Source organism: Chamaea fasciata, unplaced genomic scaffold, assembly GCF_029207755.1.
Source record: "Chamaea fasciata isolate MVZ Bird 193981 ecotype frontalis unplaced genomic scaffold, bChaFas1.0.hap1 SCAF_2, whole genome shotgun sequence".
Classification (NCBI taxonomy): domain Eukaryota; kingdom Metazoa; phylum Chordata; class Aves; order Passeriformes; family Sylviidae; genus Chamaea; species Chamaea fasciata.
In genome coordinates, this window is record NW_027094087.1 from 111,031,531 (window position 1) to 111,053,482 (window position 21,952).

The 21,952-nt window shown below is 42.5% G+C and overlaps 1 protein-coding gene across 3 annotated transcripts in view; it reads left to right on the forward strand.

The window, feature by feature from the left end:
* The window catches only part of LOC136285640 (V-set domain-containing T-cell activation inhibitor 1-like), a 31,157-nt gene extending 15,730 nt beyond the window's left edge, over positions 1–15,427 (forward strand). Inside the window, exons 3-7 of one of the 3 annotated variants that reach the window (XM_066177068.1) lie at positions 4,528–4,604; positions 5,025–5,077; positions 9,120–9,455; positions 10,613–10,648; positions 13,765–15,427. In XM_066177068.1, the coding sequence (XP_066033165.1) occupies positions 4,597–4,604; positions 5,025–5,077; positions 9,120–9,455; positions 10,613–10,648; positions 13,765–13,868 (537 nt within the window). In that variant the 5' untranslated portion in view covers positions 4,528–4,596 and the 3' untranslated portion in view covers positions 13,869–15,427. Of the gene's footprint in view, positions 1–4,527; positions 4,605–5,024; positions 5,078–9,119; positions 9,456–10,612; positions 10,649–10,782; positions 11,276–13,764 lie in introns of those variants that run through there. The other 2 variants (XM_066177071.1, XM_066177070.1) reach the window with 2 other exon arrangements.
* Positions 15,428–21,952: the final 6,525 nt, after the last annotated feature.

Here is a 21,952-nt window from a genome sequence, read left to right on the forward strand (position 1 = left end):
CTCTCTACAATTATTTGAAGGAGGCTGTAGCCAGGTGGGGGCCAGCCTCCTCTCCCAGACAACAAGTGACAGGACCAGAAGTGGCCTCAAGTTGCACCAGGGGAGGTTTAGATTTGATATCAGGAAAAAATTCGGGTTGTAAAGCACTGGTTGTAAACCCAGGGAAATGATGGAGTTGCAATCTGTGGGAGTGTTCAGGAAACGCGGAGAGGTGGCACTTGAGGACATGGTTTAGTGGTGAACACCGTGGTGGTGCTGGGTTGACAGCTGGACTTAATCTTAAACGTCTTTCCCAGTTTCAATGGTTCTTTGATTCTACAGCTTTCTACCAGGAGCAAACCATGCACTATCACTCATTCATTCCTTATCCCCAGTCAGGAAAATCTTTTCAGATCAGAGATGCCTTCGATAATCTTTCAGTCCCCAGAGCCTGTCTGTGGCCCAAAACAAGCCTTAGACAGGCAATGGGAAATTCCAGCAGTATGGGAAAACACCGGGAAGCCCAAAGGCCGCACCCCACCCACCACCTCCACAGCTGGGCTGGTGTGTCTGGAGCACAGGGAGGGAGCCTGGACAGAGTACACAGAACCCCAGTGCACACAGTAGATAAGGGCAAATTCAGAGAATTACAACCCTATAAAGTTTGCTAAAACAAACAATTGTGAAAACCAAGCCAGCCACCAACAGCAGGGCTGAAGGATCCCAATCCCAGACTCAGCTGTCACTAGGGCATACTTTGCAGCCTTAAGCCCCAGGCAGTGCCCCAGGGAAGCAGAGGACACTCTTTCCTACTGCCTTGAGCCACAGGGGTGGCTACAGAAACACTCACTGCCACCACTCACAAACTTCCAGAAGACTGCTTTCAAATTAGGGTAATTTCAAAACCTAGAACTCTTGAAGAGGAAGCCACTATTGTTTTTTATTAAGTGTCAGCATGTATTCTTCTCCAAGGTGTCTTAAATCTCTCTCCTTGAACTAATTACAGGGCAGGCTTGTACATGACGCTTCATGTTGTTTATAGGTTGCTTTCAGATAAGACCAGAAGTAATTGCCCGGTTTCGGTACAGGCTGTTACATCATAAAACTTTCTCTAAGAAACCAGACTGTAATTTCCACTTGCAGACTCACTCATTAGCTTTCTATTAACTAATGGCTTTTACCCAAAGGTAAAAGGACTGTTACTGTGGTTACATGAGAGGAGAGCATTTGAAGAAATGACAGAAAATTGCCTTGATGTGGGTAAGGAATAGCAAGGTGGCATTTTTCAGCTCAGGGTACACTCAGGATTTCACAGAGCCGTGGAGAAAGGCATCTCCCCCACCCTCCTACAAACACCAGTAACAGTCACTTCGCATACATCTGTTTTCAAAAGCCAAAGGCATGCAAGGTAGGGACGGGAATAAAATACGTACTTGAAAATATTACCAATGACTAAGCTACCAAGCTTTGCCAGGTGCACAATGAGAAGTTTCCACCTTGGCAGCAGCCTTCATTCATCTGCTAGGTGATTTTGGCTAATCCCTTCACAATTACTACTGCCTTCTCCAGCTGGTGCCTGCTCCACCTTGTATGACCATTCATTCAGTGCCCTGTGCTGGATGATGCCAGAAGAAGTGGAAGAGCTGAAGAAACAAATCAATTCCCTCAGTCTGTCTTGCCTGCTTGGTTCACAGCAACTTTGATATCAGTGTCACATTCCATGGTCACCACACAGAGAGAATTTTAAGAGCATTAAGCCTTGGACAGCAGCATTTAGACCCTTTCTTATCCCAACCCTCCTGCATTGGAAAGGGACGATTGGAATCCATTTGCTTTGGGACACAAGGCCCTGCTACTCTGCTTGGAACATGTGGTCACTTCACTGCTTGATTAATTTAATTTTATTGCAGGCTAAGCTATCGTGCTCAATAAATGGTCTTACACATATGATGCAAAAGTTGGATGACAAAGACTGTCAAGGAGATCACAATTTTACAATTTAATCATATGCTTTACTATTTAATCATACATTTTACATTTTAATAATATATTTTTATTGCACCCAATGCATTAGTTATTTCAGGTGGGTTAGCATGTTAAAGAGTTATTAATTAGCATTTGAATTCTTCAGGAAGTGATTATTCATTGCAAAGCCTTACTCAGTTAATTATTTTAACCTCTGGGGAAAAAAAAAAAGTCCTAAATAATTCCTCCAGCTGATTTAAATGAACAATAAATGGGTCAAATTTTAAATTTGAAAAAAAAAAATGACAAAGAAAAAGCTGTTAGTTTCCAGACTTCCACTTCATTTAATCCAGAAATGGAAAATAAGAAAAATGAAACATCAAATAGAAACTGTTTTAAGTGCTTATCCACATGGTGCATGAAATATTTTAAAGCAGCTCAACTGAACAGACAGGAAGAGATCTCTCCTTAGGGTAGTAGGAGTGTCAACTTAAGTCAGCTCAAACCAGAAAGAAATGTTATTTCAACTAAACAGCACTGAATTAAGCAAAATTAAGGGTCAGGTGCTCCTGCTAGACCCATCTGAAACCATTCCTGTGGTTCAAGTCTACTTCCTTAAAAAAAGACCTGCATTGCTCTCTTTTTATTATTTAAGCACAAGCTTAACTTCCGAAGGGAAGTAGCATCAGCATGTGGATGGCGAGAGCTCAACATTCTCATGCAATTCAGGCGCAGTTTGGTATTTCATCTCTGATCTCAAACACTCTCCAGTCCAAAACTCCCGAAGAGGCATTTGTGAGAACCAGAAACTCCACAGGGACTCTGTGGGAGCAAGCCAGCCAAAGGCAGGGACACAAACAAACCAGCTCTGCTGGAACAACCACCACCCTCATGTTTTCCTGGAGCCAGAATCAAAACTGTCAGAAAATGACTGACCCTCCAGTTGAATGATACAACTTTCAGGAGCTCTGACTTGTGGGTCACCTCTGTCTGCTGCCACAGCACCTTTAGAAAGGCCTGTAGGCTGGCAACACGAGCCAAAATCTTTAGCTGTTTCTGAATAAGGAGATTATCATAAGGACCACCTGAATGTACAGAGAGAGTGGACACAGCCACAGTACAACAGAGCAGCAGGTGCCAGGCCAGACACCTTCAGCATGGGCACAGACCTTGCTGCTGCCTGACAGGAGAGGCTGGTGTGGAGCTCTGGCCCAGCAGAACAGGTTTGGTCCAGGTATTTTTGCAGCCTTCTGTGGACTGGAACCTCTGCACAAGGCTGAGAGGGCAGATAAACTCTTCTGTCACAGGCAACCACCAATGAGAGGACACAGCCTCAAACTACATCTGGGAAGGTTCAGGCTGGACATCTGGGAGAATTTCTTCACAGAAAGGGTTGTTAAGTATTAGAGTGGGCTGCACAGGGAGGTGGCAGAGTCAGCACCCCTGAGGTGTTCAAGAAACAACTGGATGTGGCACTCTGGTCTGGCTGACAAAGTGGTGATCAGACAAAGCTTAGACTGTCTCAGAGGTATTTTCCAACCTAAATGATTCTGTGATAGGAGTGACCATCAGTGCTTCAGTTTCATTGACAACAGATAGGCAGGAAGGAAACAAATATGGAATAAGCTTCCTTAAATATACACCATTGCCTGGAATATTAACCTCCTCCAGTGGGGAGGGAGGTAACCACAGGAATCCAGCAGAGACAGGCAGGACACACTGTTAATGTCAAAGAAGCCAAGGATGGTTTGCACTGAGCATCAGGGAGGGGCTGCTGAACAATTCATAACCAGGGCTTGGCCATGAGGCGAGAGGGAAGAACACAGAAATGCAGGTCTTGCTCACCCCAGGAAGCCACACTGTGCCAGGAGCAACTGGCAGGAGAACAGCACCAGCAACTTCCCCCACAGAGCGTCCTCAGTGGGAAGAGAACCTTGGCTGAACCACTGCTTCCACCATCAGCATTATCTCTGGAGCACACAGAGAGGAACAATCACTCAGATATTTGTACTCCCTAATCTGTGAGATCCCATGAGGATCAAAAAAGGAAGCCCAAACTTCACATTCGTTCCCATCTCCTCTCCTGCTCCATTTTGGATTTTTTTCCCTGGGAAAGTACCTGATTTAAAAGCCTCCTCAAAGAAACTCTTTTCTTTTTCCTTACAGGCTTATTATTTTGTTGATCCATGTGCAGCTTTGGTGGTATTTGGCAGTTTGCAGGATGGTGCCTACACCTCCTGATAAATACAACACCCATCAGGTTTCTCCAGTTTCTTTGCTCTCAGCTGGCTGCAGAACAAGAATCCCTCCACTGGACTGAGAGCTGAAGGCTAGTCAGTGCAGGGCTTGTGACTCACATCCGTCCTGCACACAAAAATACATTCTTTGTATTGCAAGAGTGTATGCAGAATGCAATCACCCAGTGAATCTACATGCACAGAGTGTAAATTATATAATAACACACCATGTTTTACATACACAAATTGAAAGAAAACAGCAATTGAAGCACCAGTAAATAACCTATTCTCTCTTATAAGGAACACGTCTAACAACAAAAATTAAGAGCCTTTCACTCTTTTGCAGAGACACAAGTAGCAGCTGAAGTGAAGCTCCTGACAGGGACAGAATTCCCAAGGCCTGGGAGGCACAAAAATGAAATGGTAAGCTATGCCTTTCCTTGGGCTGTGAAGGAGCTGAAGTTTGGGAGCAGAAGGAATTTCATTTAGTTACCAACAGAAAATAATCTCAAGATCAAACTATGACTACATAGATGCAATTAACATTGTCCATATGAGAAGGCAAGAGGGAAGTACAGGTCTGATGTTGGCAAATGAAGCCTTGTCCCGTCATGAACACTGAGAAACCTCAGTTCTACAGGCAGGAGATAAAACCCAAACCAAGACCAGATGGCAAAACAAGCCAGGGTTTCTAACCCATCCAGCTTCATATCCAAATTACCTTCACAGATGAGGGAGCTGGGGGAAATGGCATAAATCACACCAGAGAAAAGGTCTTTGATCTCTGCTCTAGCATTCTAACAAAGCATTTGACCTTTCTCTCCTCTCTCTCCTTCTCATTAGGGAGACTGCTCTCGGGATGGTTGCCTGCTTACTGCTTGCCTTTCTGCCCAGAGGTAAATATACCACAGTGCACACCTAGGAATTTGCAGAGGCATTTACATGCGAACACACAAGCTGCAAAAAGAATCTTGGAGCAAAACTGAACAAATGAATGCATTGCTTTGCATATATTTCATCACGGTCCAAGGTTTGCAAATACAGGTTGTAACCCTCAGATAAACCTCTGTATCCAAAGGAAGTGGTTTTCAAATTTAGGTGTTTCAGACCCATAAACACTTCCCGATAAGGTATGTCCTGACACATCCTTAAAAGTACCCCACCATTTTCATAATATTAAAGATGACTTGGAATCTCATCCTTCACAACCCCCAGCCGACTAATCTGCTTAGTTCTAGCAGAGTTGACTTAATGGCATTACATGAATTAGATACCATCTTCCCCATAAAAAGGACAAACTAGTACATGTTGCTGAGAGAACTTTATACAAGGTGCAGTTCCCTTACTGATGTTTAAACTCAGCAGAAGTAAGGCCTGTGTGTGGTCAGGACTCCTCTGTTTGCCCACAAGTGCATCATATTTGCCAGACACTCCGGTGGTTAAGGATGCTACACTTCACCTAGAAAACAAGGGGGAACAAAAAAGCCCAATCTTCATGAGCTTCCCTGCACCACACTCTGATTGCTGAAGCAGGAGTGTTTTCTCATAGGAATCTTACAGATTGGTTAAATTGTCATATTCGACTTCATCTTAACAGGCTTAAACATTTCAGCAATATTTAAAACACATTTTTTAAAAAAAAAAAATCTACAAAATAAACTAATCCTACTTTCCATTCAAGCCTCACAACTGCAAGTGAAAGCTGTGTGGCATCTCCAAGATGGAGAACTGCCCCTTCCATGTGCAAAGCTCACTTGGTAGGTAAGATGAGCACTATTAATCCTGATTTATATACCTTAGTAGCAGCTGCCACCACAAAGCTGCTTCAGTCTTCTGGGCAGGGAGCTTCCTGCTTCCACATCTCCTGCAGCAGCAGCCTCAGTGAGAAGCTTACCAGCATCACCAACCTTCACCATGACTTTACTCTTCTTCTCAAGACTGGCTTCTGTAAGGACACATACTTGACTTACCCCCAGAAGCCTGTTCTCCCCATCTACAAAAGCCCTCCTGCAGCTGTGGGCTGATTAAAGAACTCATTAAAGCAGATTTCAGCTGCCTGCTCTTATCCCAGCCAGCTTCAGCAGTGCCTCCTTTTTTGCCTCCTCCTGCTCTGGTTTTGCCAGCTGGAAGCGAAAAGGGCAGGGTGGGTTGAACCTTGCGGGTGTTTTTAGTCCTCACAAGTGTTACAAGGCTTGTACATCCTCATGGAGGAGAGGGAATGGGTATGGCTCACCTCAGATATGGTAAATACTGGTGTCCTCCGCCTTCAGAAAAAGAATCAAGAGCAAACACCTTCCAAAACCAGTATCAAATGTACAGGTGTGCACAGTCAGGAGACAGGACCCACACCCTTTCTCCCTCATTTGCTCATTAAGAAGATCCTTGTCCATTTTTCTGAATAGAGCTACACGTTCTGCTTATGGCCTGTTCTTCATCCAAGTGCAACACCATGCATTGCAAGCACTCTCTCTCCTAATAGCACCCTGCAGACAGGGCTTTTCCCACCAGAAAAGTCTCTCTCCCTCATCTTCTGGAGGCTCCTTTCTTCCCCTGCCTTCCACCCCCCCTGCAGCAGCCTCAGGCACACTCATCTCCCTCTGTGGTTTCCTGACCACGGTCAGCCGGAACCACAATCTACTTCCACACATGGCCTTGCCTCAGGGACACTGCTGAGCACAGCTTTTCTCCAGGCCCAAACAGCTCAGGGAAGGGGCTCAGGCTGCTCCCTCCCCTCCTTCATCCTCCTTCATCCCCCTTGAGGTGTGCTGGGGACAGCTGATGGCCCTGCCTGGGCATGTCACTAATTGCAGCGCCTGAAGGTTGCAGGGTGAGACAGGCTGGGGCAGTGAGGGCACAGTACAGTGGAGGCTGAGCTCTCTTATAATTCAAGAGCCCTTTGAGAAGCAAAAACTGGTCAGCAACTGATACATTCTGAAAATTACAGAACCACGGAATCAATTAGGTTGGAAAAGACATCTGAGGTCATGAAGTCCAACCCATGACCAAACACCACCTCGTCGACCAGATCATGGCACTGAGTGCCACATCCAGACTTCCCTTAAACACCTCCAGGGGTGGTGATTCCACCTCCCTGGGCAGCCTGTTGCCAAGTCAAATCACCCTGTGAAGAATTTTTTATCATGGCCAAAGCATAATGACCAAATGGCTCAGGTCTCCACACGGCAAGGGGATTCTCATTTCACCACTAACCAGAAAAAACTCTTGAGATATGTGGTTTTTTCAGCGACAAGTTGACATTGCTGGGCAAATTGGACTGGGATTTACAGCTGAAAACCAAAGAAAAGCAGATGTGTGGTGGTAAGAGTTACAACCGAAGACATTTACTTGGCTCTGAGATTCAGCTGTCTGGATCATGCATTTCCTTCTGCTTTCACGTCTGGATAAACACAGTGTGACATCAAAGAAGGCTGATTGATATGGAAACAGGCCTGAGCATGTGACAAGCTGAGCCATGGCTGATGTCCCTGACTTAGAGGGGAAACTGGGACTCTCTTTGGTCTTTAGCCTGACATATGTGGAGAGCTGATGCAAGCCAGGAACACAGAAATGACCCCACTGCAACCAAGAATATTTTTTTCAATATTGAGTCTGATTACTTGCTCCTTATGCTTCACAGAACTTTGACCATGGAAGCAGATTGAGTTGGTTCACAATGAATTTTAACTTTTCTTTTTGGTGCAATCATAGACTCACCCTGCTTTTGTTCTGCTCCATGCTGGGAATAACTTTTTCTTCCAAATGAATTAATCTGCATTTTAATTTATAATATTATTTTATGCAACAGGTTTGGTCAGAGTGCTAATTTAAGCCCACATTCTGTGCTGGAAATACCTAGTTGTTCGTGCTTTATAAATACATAAAAACCTTCTTCCATAACCCAATTTTCCCCTAGAAAATGTAGTACTACAATCTGATAGGAATTGTCCTACATGATAGTGACCAACTCACCCATTTTTGCACGTTTTAATGTGCTTCCAGACAACTTGGAAGGATGTATAGAAATAATTGGCATCAGAGTTATTAAATGAACAGAGTGTGTAAGTGGGGTGCAGCTGGCTGCCCACCCTGCCTGTGCCCCTGTTTCCTCACCTGCAGGATACCTTCATCCTGGCTCTTGCATGTGCTACAATTGGTTGGGAATGTTGGGAAGATTGGGAACAATGTCAGAGACACCCACCAAGTCTCCCCAAGGTCTTGGAGAAACCATTTCTCTGAAGTGGGAATGACACTTTAGAATCTTCTTTCTGGCTGCTGGAGATTAACACCGAAGAGTCTGAGAGACCTCCAGACAGGGATCAGCAAGAGTGCACCAAGTCAGACCTGCAGAAAAAACCCCCTTTTCTGTCAGACCCTCTGCAAGATTTTGGAGTTGAAGGGGGAGGGGAGCCTGCAGCACATTATTTACAAGTTGAGAATCATGATCTGCTAGCCAAATAAGGGGAGTTGTGGGAGACCAAACTCATCCAGGGTTTTTCTCTTGGTCTAGCACTGTTTTCACACTTCTCCTTTTTTTTCAGCCAGACTTCCTACAAAACCAGAACTTGTTTAACCATGTCTGCCCACCCCCACTTCCCTGCATCCCCTTTTCCTCTTGTGAACTCACCTATTAATTAAAGTCAAATCAGACACCTAATTCCAAAGACTGAGATCCCCAAAAGCTGGAAGAAAAATCACCAGCTAAGGGGACACGTGGAAACAAGCAAAACCCACACTTACAAATTAGAGACAACTTGCACATATCAACATCTGTCCTGCTGCACAGCTGGCTGGGCTCTGAGCACACATGGCCCTCCTGGCTAGAAACATGAGGGCTTGGGAGGGAGAGTGGCAGTGATGGTGTGGTGAAGCCAAATTACAGGAAACCTGGTGCCCCTATCTCTGCTGCACACTGATGGAACTGTCTGGGTTTTATTCCAGGTCAGCTGGGCACCACGTGCCATGCATTTGTTGGAGAAACTGTGGTTTTGCCTTGCAACACCACCCACCTTGGAGAGCTTTCCAAGTCAATGCTCTACTGGCAGATTGGCACCAAGAAGCTGGTGCACTTCTTTCAGAATGGGCAGGATTCACTGGAGGGCCAAGACAAAAAATTCCACGGCAGAACCAGTCTTTTTCCAGACCAGATGAAGTATGGCAACCTTTCCTTAAAGATCTCCAATGTCCAGTTACAGGATGATGCTGAATATTCCTGCATCTACAGACAGACTGAGAACCATCAAACAAAGAAATCTACAATTAAACTCAATGTATCAGGTAAGATTTTTTTACTACAGAGGAGCGAGTCAAGGGCATCATTTCTTGTTGATAAGCCATAGGCAGCCATTGAGAGGGATTTCTCCAATTTTTAAAGCAATTTTTCACTCACTTTCATTCTGTTCCTTGGTTTAGTTGGAAGAATATGTCAGAGAGAAAAGATAAATTCTCTTTGTTAAGCTTCAGCACTTCAGGACTCCTAAAGGCAAGGCACTTGCCTCTTTGTCCTCTCTCTTTGAGGAAACATTAAGGAATAATATCCCCAAATTGAAGCATTTGGTTTTTTATGGATTTGTACTGTCCTTGATCCACTTTGCCCCAGAGGAACTGGAGAGCTAATTTCACATGTTTGTATGTAGGTCTGTGAAGAAGTTTAATCTCTGGCAATTGGATCCAAAGTCCAGTTCACAGACCTTCCAGTGGAATGACAGCCAGTTGCTACTCTCCTTTTCCCTTGCAGCTGGAAGATGTGGATCTGCTGGCATGGCTAGACAGCTGCAACAAGAATTATTATTATTTTTCCTCCTTAGGAAAATGAGTGAGACCAAAATACATCTTTGAATAATGCCCAATATCTGAGATAACATGTTTGAACTACCTACAAGCATAGCCACCAGAAGGATGAGGCATTGAATTTGACCAGGTGACCAACTGAAAAAGAAAATCAAAAAAATAAGCGATACACATCAAAACAAATCATACATTTCTAAGGTGTCTTTTTTGAATAAATCAGCTGGAAATTTTCATAATGCTCAACCACATAGATTTACTTCTGCTTAATATAGAAAAAATTGTTTGCAAATAACATAAACATTTTATTATCTTTCTCTTAATGCATATAGTTCTCAATAGAAAAATGCTTTCAAAATGTGAAGTGAAATAACGTTTGTTCAAAAAGTTTCAAAGAGAAATGTTTTGCTGTTTTCAAAATGAAAAAAAAAGATATTTTAAAAATGCAGAATCGAAATGTTTCCATCATCTAAATTTTGGGAACAGTAAGGTGTCTTTGATATAATTCTGTGATCATACTTAAACTTTCAGTTTGTTTGACAAATGTAGAAAAAAAATAACATTAACCCTTAGATCAATTATCAGAAAAACAGAAAAAGTTCTAGGCTCAAACAATTAACTTTGATTATTGTGGGGTTTTTTCCCAGTTCCACCTAGGATTGAGGAGCCACCTTCCCCTTCTGGTAAGGCAACACTCCTTAACTTGCTAAGTGTCTGAGTGATTATCCTGTGCTTTATTTTGTACTTGTAAGACTGGCAAAATGTGCTGAATAGAGAAAGTCCAGTAAACTTGGGGTACTTGTTCTCTCTCACTAAGCCTGGCAAAATACAGCTCTCCCAGAGAGGGAAAAATATCTCCACCCGTGAGACAGACCTACTGCAGAGAGAAGAATGCTGAAGTTTCAGGAGCCTCCAGCCCATAAAGACACTCACCAGTGTGGGCATCATAAAAGTCACTAAAAAACAAGTAACACAGAAGCCACTCGATTCCAGGAGTTAAGGCCTTTGTAAATTTCCTTGGAATTAATAAATCACAGGGTCATCAGGCTGCGAGACACCTGCAAGGTCGTCCAGCCCCACCATCAGCACAGCACCACCATCATCAAGCCTAAAGCATGTCCCCAGGTGCCTCATCCAGGTGCCTTCTGAGCCCCTCCAGAGACAGTGATTCCACCACCCGGCTGGGAAACTTATTCCAATACCTATAACCACTCTTTCAGTGATTCCTCTCATCCTTTCATTTGAGATATGGCAGAAGAGACCAACCCCAACCTAACGACAATTTCCTCTCAGGTAGTTCTAAAGCTAAACCACCAGATCAAGAGATGGGGGGGTGGGGAGGGGGCGTCTTTTTCTAATAAATATTTAAAAAAAAAAAAAAGTCTCCACATAAGCTCTTCTGGGAAATTAAGGTAGATTTCATCCAAAGGTAATATTGCAACATGGTGCAGATGCTATTATCTAGGTTTATTAATTACAGAGAAGTAACTACACTAAGGTCATTTGTAAACACTTCTGGAGTGTCCAGCTTCTAGATACCATTGTCAGTAAGTTCTTCCCTAAAAATCCTCCTTGCAAGCAAAATGATTCGTATTAGTGCTACAAAATCTTAAACTGGCATTAAAGCTATAACACTTTGTCATATAAAATCAACAGCTGCGATTTTTATTTTACTCAATGGGGCTGGAAGATATGATCCTTTACATAGCAATTACTATATTACATACAACAAGATAACACTATGACGTTACAGACAGATTAGGCTGCAATAAACTCAAATAGAAACTAAGAAAGAGAAATGTTCCAGTGCTTTATCTTATGATCACACAGAAGAAAAAAAAAAGACAAACAGCAGTTCTTTTGCCTCCTGAGCAAAAAACAACTTGAAAAAGTACAGGAAATATTCATTTTTAGACCTAAGGTAGGTAGTCTAGCTGGCCTAAAGGTCTTTAAAAAACATGAAGTTAAATTCAAGATGGTATTATGTGCTTTCACATTACTTTATAAAAGCAAATAGAACAGTAATTAGAATATCTCCAGCTGTTACCTTCCACAAGAATTCAGAAATTATTGAGGGTCAAACTTCTTAATGCAGAAGCAGCAGAAGGTTCTCAAAACAAAATGTAAGTGGGTTGTATTAAAATGAGATAGTTGTATATATGTTTGACTCAGCCACAACCTTCCTGACAACTACCCCTGAATATGAACTATTTCTTAAAATGAAAAGACATTTTCATTGAGGAACAAAAATAAATAAGTTATTGGGACAAAGGGGAGTGTTTCACTTTTCTATAGGAGTACAAACTGAATCACACACCTTTGACACCTGATGGTTCTTGTACTGCAGGACTTTGAGGGATTTGGGGATGAGGAAAGAACAAAAGCCTAACTTTCTACGTGTAATCATTTGCAAAAAGGAAAAATATATTTCCTGTTGTCAACTTCTTTTAAAGAAAACTTAATCACCCACAGCTCCCCCCCTTTTTTTTTTATTTGCAGGAATTTCTTAAGAAAGAGAGAAAGGGAATCTGTTTTATATTAGCTGTTATTTCAGACGGGACTTGGGAAAATTAAAAAACGACCTGCTGGGAACTAAGGCATTATATACAGGAACAGTTCTCACATTTCAGCCAACCAGATCAACAAATACTACTTTTACATAAAGCAGTAACAATTTTCATCTGTTTCACTATGGCTACGTATTTGTTTGTTTGCTGCATGGATGTTTTTTTCCCAGCAACGTTAAAGAGTCAAATTTTACTTTTGCTCTGAGTGTCTTGCAAGACTCCTTCTAGGTCAAGAAAACTAGTTTAACACTTTTTCTGAATGAAAAATGAAAGGGCCTGGGCCTGGAAGAAGACACAAAAGGCCAGGAGGCTTGTTGTTATAACCCTACATTTATTTCAAAGCATTACTAAGGACTACCTGATGTTTACTTGCTCTCTACACATTAATATCACAAACTCCTTCCAGAAACATGGGGGAAGAACCCTGGATAGAGACAAATTAACTACAGTGAGATAGTGACAGCTGATACCACAGCAGTAGGAATAGCTCTCAGGTTTATAAAAACCAATATATAGCCTGTTCTTCACAGAGAAGGACTTGGAACACTTACAGGGAAAAATTACCGGGTTTTTTTTAAGTTAAAAATCTTACTTGTGTACTACATCCAGCACAGGTTGAAGGTACCACCTGTGCCAAGGGTAATTTGTGAACTGTGACCTGTTGTGGGTTTTGTACCAAGAGTGGCACATAGTGCTGCTACACCTAAAGTGTGTGTGACCTAGATTTTTTTAAATATTTATTACCATTATTTATGGACTCTTAATCAAAACATCTACCTTGGGCCTCGAGTAGGAAGAATGAAAATGTATTTTCATCCTAAAATCATAGAATGGCTTGGGTTGGAAGGCATCTCAAAGATCACCCAGTTCCCACCCCCCTGCCAAGGACAGGGACAGCTCCCACTATTCAGCTGGCTGGTGCTTTTCTGTCAGGATTTTAAACAAGGATTCTCAGCCATCCAGAAAAGTTGCTTTCATTGTTGCTGAGTTTCTGCACCTTTTCTGTGAAAAAGAAAAAATTATTTGTCCCATTACCTTGAGACTGTTTTGTCTGGACTCCGTACAGACTCGCAAAAGGAGAATTTTGAAAATGAGCCCAAATCCATTGTTTTAAAAACAATCCTCCATCGATGCATTCATGTAAAATGTGTCATGCAAACTTCTAATACACCTTTTTTTGTCAAGCCATCACTTACATCCTGACTTTCTCTTTTTTTTTTTTAATTTTTCAGAGCAGAATCAGATTCCCTCCGGAAGCCCCATGGATGTGTTATGTCTGCCTTTGCTTCCCCTCTCCTTCCTCCTCCTGGTCCCCCTGGGGCTTTGGCACTTGTAACAGGGGAAGCCAACCTTGTCTTTGGGATGTTCTCCTCACCAGAGGACCTTTCTGGGCAGGACAGGTCTGTGGGGTCAGTGTGACACCTGCTTTCCCGTGGGGAAAGAAGCACCAAGAGGTGAGGACAGACCAAGCATTAGTTGTTTACGTCCCACATCCTGGTGTTCCACAAAACCAAGGGCAGCAAAACTCTGAGGTGGCAAGTCTTCTTTTGCATTTGTTTCTTGGAGTCCAGTTTTGGTGCTGCCAGGATATACATTTTAATTTGGGTTGTGTGGGTTTGCTTTAATGACAGGATAAAAGGCTCACAAAACCTCCAGGATCAGATTATGGTTGATCCCGGTGAGATCTTTTGCCTCTCATCTGCTGTCCTTCAAGACAACTGAAAGGACGAGTGGGGGTTAACTACCCTCTGTGTCAGACAAAATGTGGAAGTAGGAAGACACTCCTATTTTGTGAAATGTAAGGATGGAAACCATGTGAAACTTGATTCTGTGGAACTTCAGCTTCTGTTTTCACTCCTAAGTGTCATGGGCTATGAGTAAGAAGCCTTTTTTTTCCATAAGACATGTAGTATTTCTTCAGCAGAAGGGTGAAATTGACCGAGAAAGAAGGTAGAAGTTCATAAAGTATTCACGTAGAGGAAGGAAGTGATGTACTACTACAAAATCCACTGCTAAATAAGCAGAAAAAAAATCAGAAGGCTGAATTCAGTATTATCTTTTTTTGTCATGAAATATGGCAAAGCTGGATTCTTAAGCCGGAACTGTGCAATGAGAAATCGTTACTGTGACAATGTTACTTCTTTAAAAACATACCTTCGGATGGCAAAAAAAATTTTAAAACCTCATCAGAATCACTGTAACTGATACTTATGCAAGGTAAAATGGGTTTATTTCTAGAAATGTTCAGTTCAGGTAGCAGAGATATCCCGTGCAAAACTTGAGTCAAAAGGATCCTGTACACAAACAATGCCAAGGAAGTGCAGAAGTTTTTTTCAGGCCAAAACTGCAACTACCCTGTTTCGCAACCAAAAAGCATCCAGAGAACAGAACTGGCGATCAGCAGTGATTGAACACACCCCTCCTGAGCCCTCGGGCACAGGGAATGACTCAGGAGGAGGAGGATGCACACAAAGTCACTTTGAGTTGGAACAGTTGCGTCTTTTTTTTTTTCCCAATGGAGAGACAAGATTGTTTTTGCAATGAAGGGACAGAATAAATCAGAGCTTAAAATGGACTTAAAGAAGACAATCGCCTTTGAATTTCTTAACTAAAGGCCCTTTCCCCATGGTGGGGAAGAGAAACAAAATCCCACACACACAATGCCTGTGCTGGTGCTGCAGTGAAGCTCAGCTGATATTTGGCTACCCTGCGTACAGAGCAGCTCAGTGGAACAGCTGGGGTCCAACTGCACAGAGAGATTTGACTATAAGAATTGTACATACTGTGGCTGTCTTTTTGTGCCCCACCCTCCAGATGTTTGTCTCAGGTTTTGTGTATTTTTCAAGACACAATTTGGGTACAAATAAAAACCTGAAATAAAACCAACAACCCTGATGAGAGCAATCTCTTGGTCTCTGAGAGTTCTCTGCTTGTATTCTGGTCGTTCCTACAGTTAGAGAGGCTCCTCTGCAATCTGAAGGCTTAAAAGGTAACATCTGTGTAGTTTTGTTGGCCCTAAAAGTCTGGACTGCCTGCCCTCATCTCAAGAACTCTATGACTTCTAAAAATCTGATAGCCACGTAAGCGGCCCATCATTTCTCAGGAAGTGTAGAATCCCAGAATAGTTGAGGCTGGAAAAGATCATTGAGTCCAACACTTAGCACTGCCAAGTCTACCATTAAACCACGTCCCTCAGAGCCAGATCCACACATCTTTAAATCCCCCCAGGGGTTGCAGTTCAGTTAAAGAATCTCAGCATTTTGGTGAGGACACGGCCCCTTGCATGTGTCCAGACATGGCTCTGATGGATCAGCAGGGAGACAGAGACAAGAGATAAATTCCCTTGCCAGCAGCGCCCCTGTCCAGAGGGCTTCCAGGAAAGAAAAAAACCAGTCTGTCAGGAGCAAGGACTTCAAACCATATCTAATTTATAAGCTAAAGTCCATGTTTTGCATCACACTTGAAAACAAACCAGGAGCCAGTGCATCTTAGGATCAAACTTTCCTCTTTGCAAAGGGTGCCACAAGGCAAAGGGATGTCGAAACAGCACATCCTGAACTAATTTGCTCTAGCTGTGCTAATTGCCTTCCCACATAGTGCTGTATGTAGCAACACTCCAGACTGGAATTATAAAATTTCTTAATCATAGCACTGATGGCAACATCAAAAAAGACAAGGTCACACCTTTTAGCCAGTGCAGATGGATTTTGCTTTGGACGTGCAGGTGCAACTTGGCTGTCTTCTTCCTTTCCCTTTCCCTTCTCTTCTCCTTTCCCTTCAGACTTTTCCTTTTCCTTAAAGATTTTCTCTTAGCCTTTCTTTTCTAAACTATGACCAGATTTTGGGTTTATATCTCATCCTAAGTGCCTTCCAGTTACAATGTACATAAGACATCTAAAACCTCTCCTTCTCCCCCAGTTCCTCCATTTCCCCTCCCCACACCACTCACACAGCTCTGCCTTTCATCCCTTAGATCAACAGGCACTGTGTAAATGATTTGGCCTATACTAATTACGTACTAAGAACAGCATTTTTCTCCACTTTTACATGGAACTAAAAAGGTGTTTCCATACTTTTGAGTATGGAAAGACACTTGACAAGAGTCACAAAAGGAAGCTGAAACAGCAGAAAACAAACAAGCAGATAATCCCCAACCAAAACAAAAATATCCCCACACTTAGTTTATAATTACTTTTTCTCTTCTTTTTTTCTAAATTCTTCTTCTGTCTCACCCTTTGAGAAGAAAGGATTATCAGTAATGTATCACTACACATGATACACTCAGGGTATGGCATAAGAACACAGCCCAAGCAGTTCCTCTTTCCTTAAGAGCAAGAATTTTAAGAATGAGGATCTGGAGCAAACAAATGAAGATGAAAAGGAGGAGGAAAAGGAGGTTCATGGCATTTTCCAAATGATTACACTTCCTGATGCCAATCTTTTTTGCCTGCCAAAAATTGCTGAGCTGGGTTTCTTGGCCAGAGACAGGAGAGACTGAGCCAGGGCATGAGTGGTGCAAGGGCAGTAGCAAGAACTGAGCTGCAAGGACCCAGAGGAGCCCTGACAGGGCTGTGCTCAGTGCTAAAGGACAGAAGCAACCCCAAGAGCCACCTGCAGCAGCCTCCCCCAGCCTCCAACCCTCCTCCACGTAATTCCCCCAGGACACTGGAGGATGCTGCTTTTCACCTGCCCTGCTCCACTGGCATCCCTGCCCACCAGGTACTGATAAGTCGCTGAAGAGGTAATGTAAATAGGGTTGTAATGCAAACTGTTGTGTAAACAGGTTATGTAAATTGCAAAACCAAATATGCAAATAGTGTTAAAATTGTGTTTAAGGAATCCAGAGTGGTAGTACAGGGTCATTCTTGTGCTCCCAGCCCAGATGCAACTTATTGCTGGAACAAAGAGAGGACTTCTGCTGCCTGTTTTTCACAGTACCCTCCCACAAAGTAGAAAAAACTAAAACACAAGGAAATCCATTTCAGTAACACCTGCATGGCTAAAGCAACGTTGCCATTTCAGCTCCAAACCAGGGTCTTTTACAGGAATTCCTTTACGGCACAGAAGAGAGGCAAACTTCCCAATTGCTTTAACCCAAAGACACTAATGCAGAAATCTCAGTGGTAGCATTTTCCCAGAGACAAGCCATACAAAGCCCTTTTGATGCAGGCAGTTCAAAGCATTTTTATAAGTTCAGGGAGCTCCCCAACACCATCCCTGCACAGTGCTGGAAAAGAGTCATTCCTGGTTTAGGGGGGAGAAAGCTGAAGCAGTGCAATTTTTTTTCCAGCTGACATTGTTGACAGATCAAAAACCCGAGTCAAGATTCCTCACTTTGTTTTGGGTTTGTTTTCTGTCAACAACGGGAGAAACTTCTTAGCTACTGCTTTACACAGTATTGAGCATTTATTCTATCACCATCATAAGACATTATTTGAAAATAAAACCCCTGTAATAACTGCACAAGAACACAGACACATCCAGTCTATTGCATATGGAACTAAAAGCTTTTAGGAATAGGCCCAGTGTAAACATATGAGCTAGATTATATACTATTTAATTTCTACCAACTTTACCCAAAAAATTGTAGAACTCAGCTTTTATAGCTGCTGTGAAAATTACTGAAAAAATTGGTGTTAATAGATTATCACCTTAAATCGAGCCCATTGAAATTGGTTTGTAAAGCCATTATATGAATAAGACTCTGATGTTTTCATGTTTTTTTAAATGCTTCACATAGCATAAACTTTTTATACTTGAGTCCACGTACTGTGCTGTTGTTGGGAAAATAGCATTTATTTCCTTGTTGAATTGTCCGTTTTTAAAATTAATTATTGCTGTGAGTTCTGTGTGCTGCTCTGTGCTGGGTGAGCACCTCCACTGACAAGTGTGAGCTGTGTGACTATAGAAAGGCCTGGGTGACCTCTAAATGTTGTTTACAGCTCTCCTTCTTTATGACTCAGATTTGCAGCAGCACTTGAGATGTTTAAATATCCCTGTTTATTATATTTTCCCAGAGCTGTACTTCATGCCATTCCCAGTGGTAATCTACAACCACCATTCCAATTTCCTGCAAGTGAAGGTTTGAGTGACCCACAGACCTGGAGTTGTCCCTCCCTGGCTGGGTGGTGACACAGGAAATGTCTGTCCTGGAAGTTCCCTCACTGTGCAGAATGTGAGGAGCATTCAGCTCTTGTGACTTCCAGAGTTTCATTGGGAATGAGAGGGATGGCTTTGAAAACTTAAGGTGCACAAAAACAATTCACACATTTAAGGAGTAATCTCCACTTCTCTCACTTGCAGTACCTTGGTGGCCCACACCTACAAATTCCACATGGCAGGAGCATATGGGTGATAGTATGCTACATTAAAGAAATTTTTAAGAGGTCTTAGGACATTTTTATTGCCAAAGAATGGCTGTTAAAGCAAATTTTTTTTTCAATATTTGGCAGCAACACTGGTAACAGCCAACAAGGAGTTGGTTTTGGTGATGTTTTTCTAAGGCCAGATTAACTGATTAATGTTTTCCCCTGTCAACTCCCTTTTGTTTTATGTGATGTGGGAGAAATGGCCCATAGAGAACATCAGCAAGAAATTAATGTGGACACATTTGATGCAGAATCATAAAATCTTACAATGTTTCAGTTGGAAGAGGCCTTAAAGATCATCCAGTTCCAAACCCCTACCATGGGCAGGGACAGCTCCCACTAGACTGGAATTTTCACCATTAATTCAGCTAAGCCTGAGGGCAGTCATTCCATAGCCTGGCACTCAGAAAGAGTACTGAAAAGTACTGGAAACAAGCAAGGAAGGTGATTATTTTTAAATATGCAGCAGGAAATCACATTGCTACTGATGCCACAATCTTCACTGCAACTTCTGTTTCAGCTTTTGGGACAGTCCCAGTTTAGCCCCTTCTCCTCCCCTCTCTCTCTCTCTCTGCAGAGATGTTGGCCACCACTGGAATCACCCTGGAGAAAATAACCAAAGATCAACTCCTTAATTCTCCGGAGGGGTAGGGCACACCCATTCAATTAGCAAGCTTCCCCTTGGGCATTCGAAGCCACAGGAAGAAGAAAAACAGGTCAAACAAAAGACTCAAGTCCTGGAACGAAGGCAAATCTTAATTATTTTCAGGTGGAGGAATAGCTAAATTCCCAGTCTGAAAAAATGATAAGTGCATATTCACATATATAAAATACTGCTAGCTTGCAAAGCCACAGGGACTTCAAGAAACAGAGTGTTTCCTTCCAGGGATATTTCTAGGCCTGATAAAAGTCCTTCCCAACAAACCTTTATTTTCAGTCACATTGGCCATAACACCACTACTGTTTAAATAAAATCCAAAAAAGGCAAATAAAAGAAAATCAAACAACCCCATCCCTACCAAAAAACCCCAAACTTCACTGTGTACATTTATGACTTTATACTACACTTTTCTTCTTTTTTTTTCCGAGATATCTATATCACAGAAAGGGGCCAGAGCTTAAATGATGTGTATTTGCTACTATATTTTCAGGGGGATAAGTAACTGCTGAAGAAATGAATCTTAACAACACAGCAGGACAAATGCATTCATTGCAATGGAATTGGATGTCCTATCTATTACTGTGAAGCTAAGAGGAAGAAATATTTGTTTCATTCTCCATATGGATCCAGAATGCCCAAAAAACCTGTCCTACAGAACTGTCCCACGTTGCTGTCACCCAGCTGGAATATTGTCCCTGGGTAAGTGGAAACCTGCACAGAACGTTGTTCACCAAGTGCCCTCTGCTGGCTCTTTATTCTCCCAAAAAAGTGTCTCTTGTGGCCACAAACCAAAGGGTAAGAAACAAAACGGGCTTCTCAAGCCCCGACTCTCATTTCTGCTTTTAGGAGAGAAAAGCACTGCTGCCAAATTTGTGAACACTGCAACAACCCGCAGAGAAACCTTCCACAAAACGGGGTTTGCGTGTAACCATCAATGAGGCAAAAGGGGACAGGCAGAATAATCACAGCTGAGAGGCAGCAGCTCCTCCCACCCCTGCAAGTTAATCCTGCGAGCACTAGAAAAGCACCTCGAGCAGGAACACAGTTATTTCAACACCCTTTCAGCAGCACAAAGCTCTTAAGTGCTTGCCAAAGATAAGAAATGTCAGGAATCCGTAAGCCAGGTATTGCATGACTCCTGGTGGAGACTTCAAAATGACTCTTTCACTTCTTATTTCTGGTCGCATTTAGCAAAACATATTAATCATAAACTCCTGACCACTTGGCTGAAAGTAGCAAACCCCCTCACCAGCTCCAATCCACCCCATGGAAGGAAAGGAAAATCCCAGCTTTGCAGACAAATCTATAACAATAATCTTTAAATGCACGTGGAATTTCCCTCCAAATTTACACTTGGCTGGAAGCCAAGATGACAATCCTACATCCTCCACCAAAGTTCAACAACTTTCTTCTGATAACAAAAAACGGAAGCCAAAACAAAAAACACTTAACAAACAAACACAACCGAAAAAAACCCCCACACCACCAAATTCTTGAAAAATGTGTGTATCAGAGGTTGCTAGTCAGCACATTACTGGGAAATTAGACAGAATTAAAAAAAATAAAGGCAATTCTGGTGCATTCTCCCTTAAAAAATCCCATTCTCTCTAAATTCAGAGAAATTAAAAAAGGATAAAGAGTTGAGGACTGTGAAGAGGCACCATCTGGTTGATCCAACCACCAACTTCCCACAGCTGCTCACTCATGGTAACAGCAATTTCTTCAAAAGATCATCTTTTTTCTCAGGGCACCTGAATCTGAAGAATCAGCATCTAAGAAAGGTCTGTGCCACCACAGCTTCACTTACTAGGAACTGTAGAGATGAGAAACCTAAATTCCAGCCCTCAGCCCTGCTGAGGTGAGGGAGTTCATGGGAAGGTTTAACCCAGAGGCGAGTTCCTGCAGCAGAGGAAGGTGCTGTTAACACAGGCACAGCAGCTGTTCTCCCACACTGGGGATTTCAGTGCCATTTCTGTTGCATGATATTCTGTTACCAAATTTCTTTTAAACCTCCTGCAGATGTGGGAAACACATGCACTTTAAAATGTTTTTACATTTTATCTTAACAATGACCTCCCATCCTCTGCTAAGCCTCTGTGTATAAAATTCATCCTAAAAATATCAATTTTGTACAAGCTAAGCTCATGAAGGGGTGTTTTTGCACCTAATTATATAGTGGCAGTGTTTTAAATTCTGTTTCGTACCACCTTGATGCTGAAAATTTCAGGAAGAATTTGATGCATAAGCAAAAAAAGGTTTCAGAGAATGTCCAAAATTCACTTTATGAACCATGCCTACTTCCACAACGACTTGGTGTTTAAGTATGATTCCTTTGTAACCTCACTGGAGTTGGTGATCTACAACAGGGAATCTCTCAAAGCCCCCCACGAA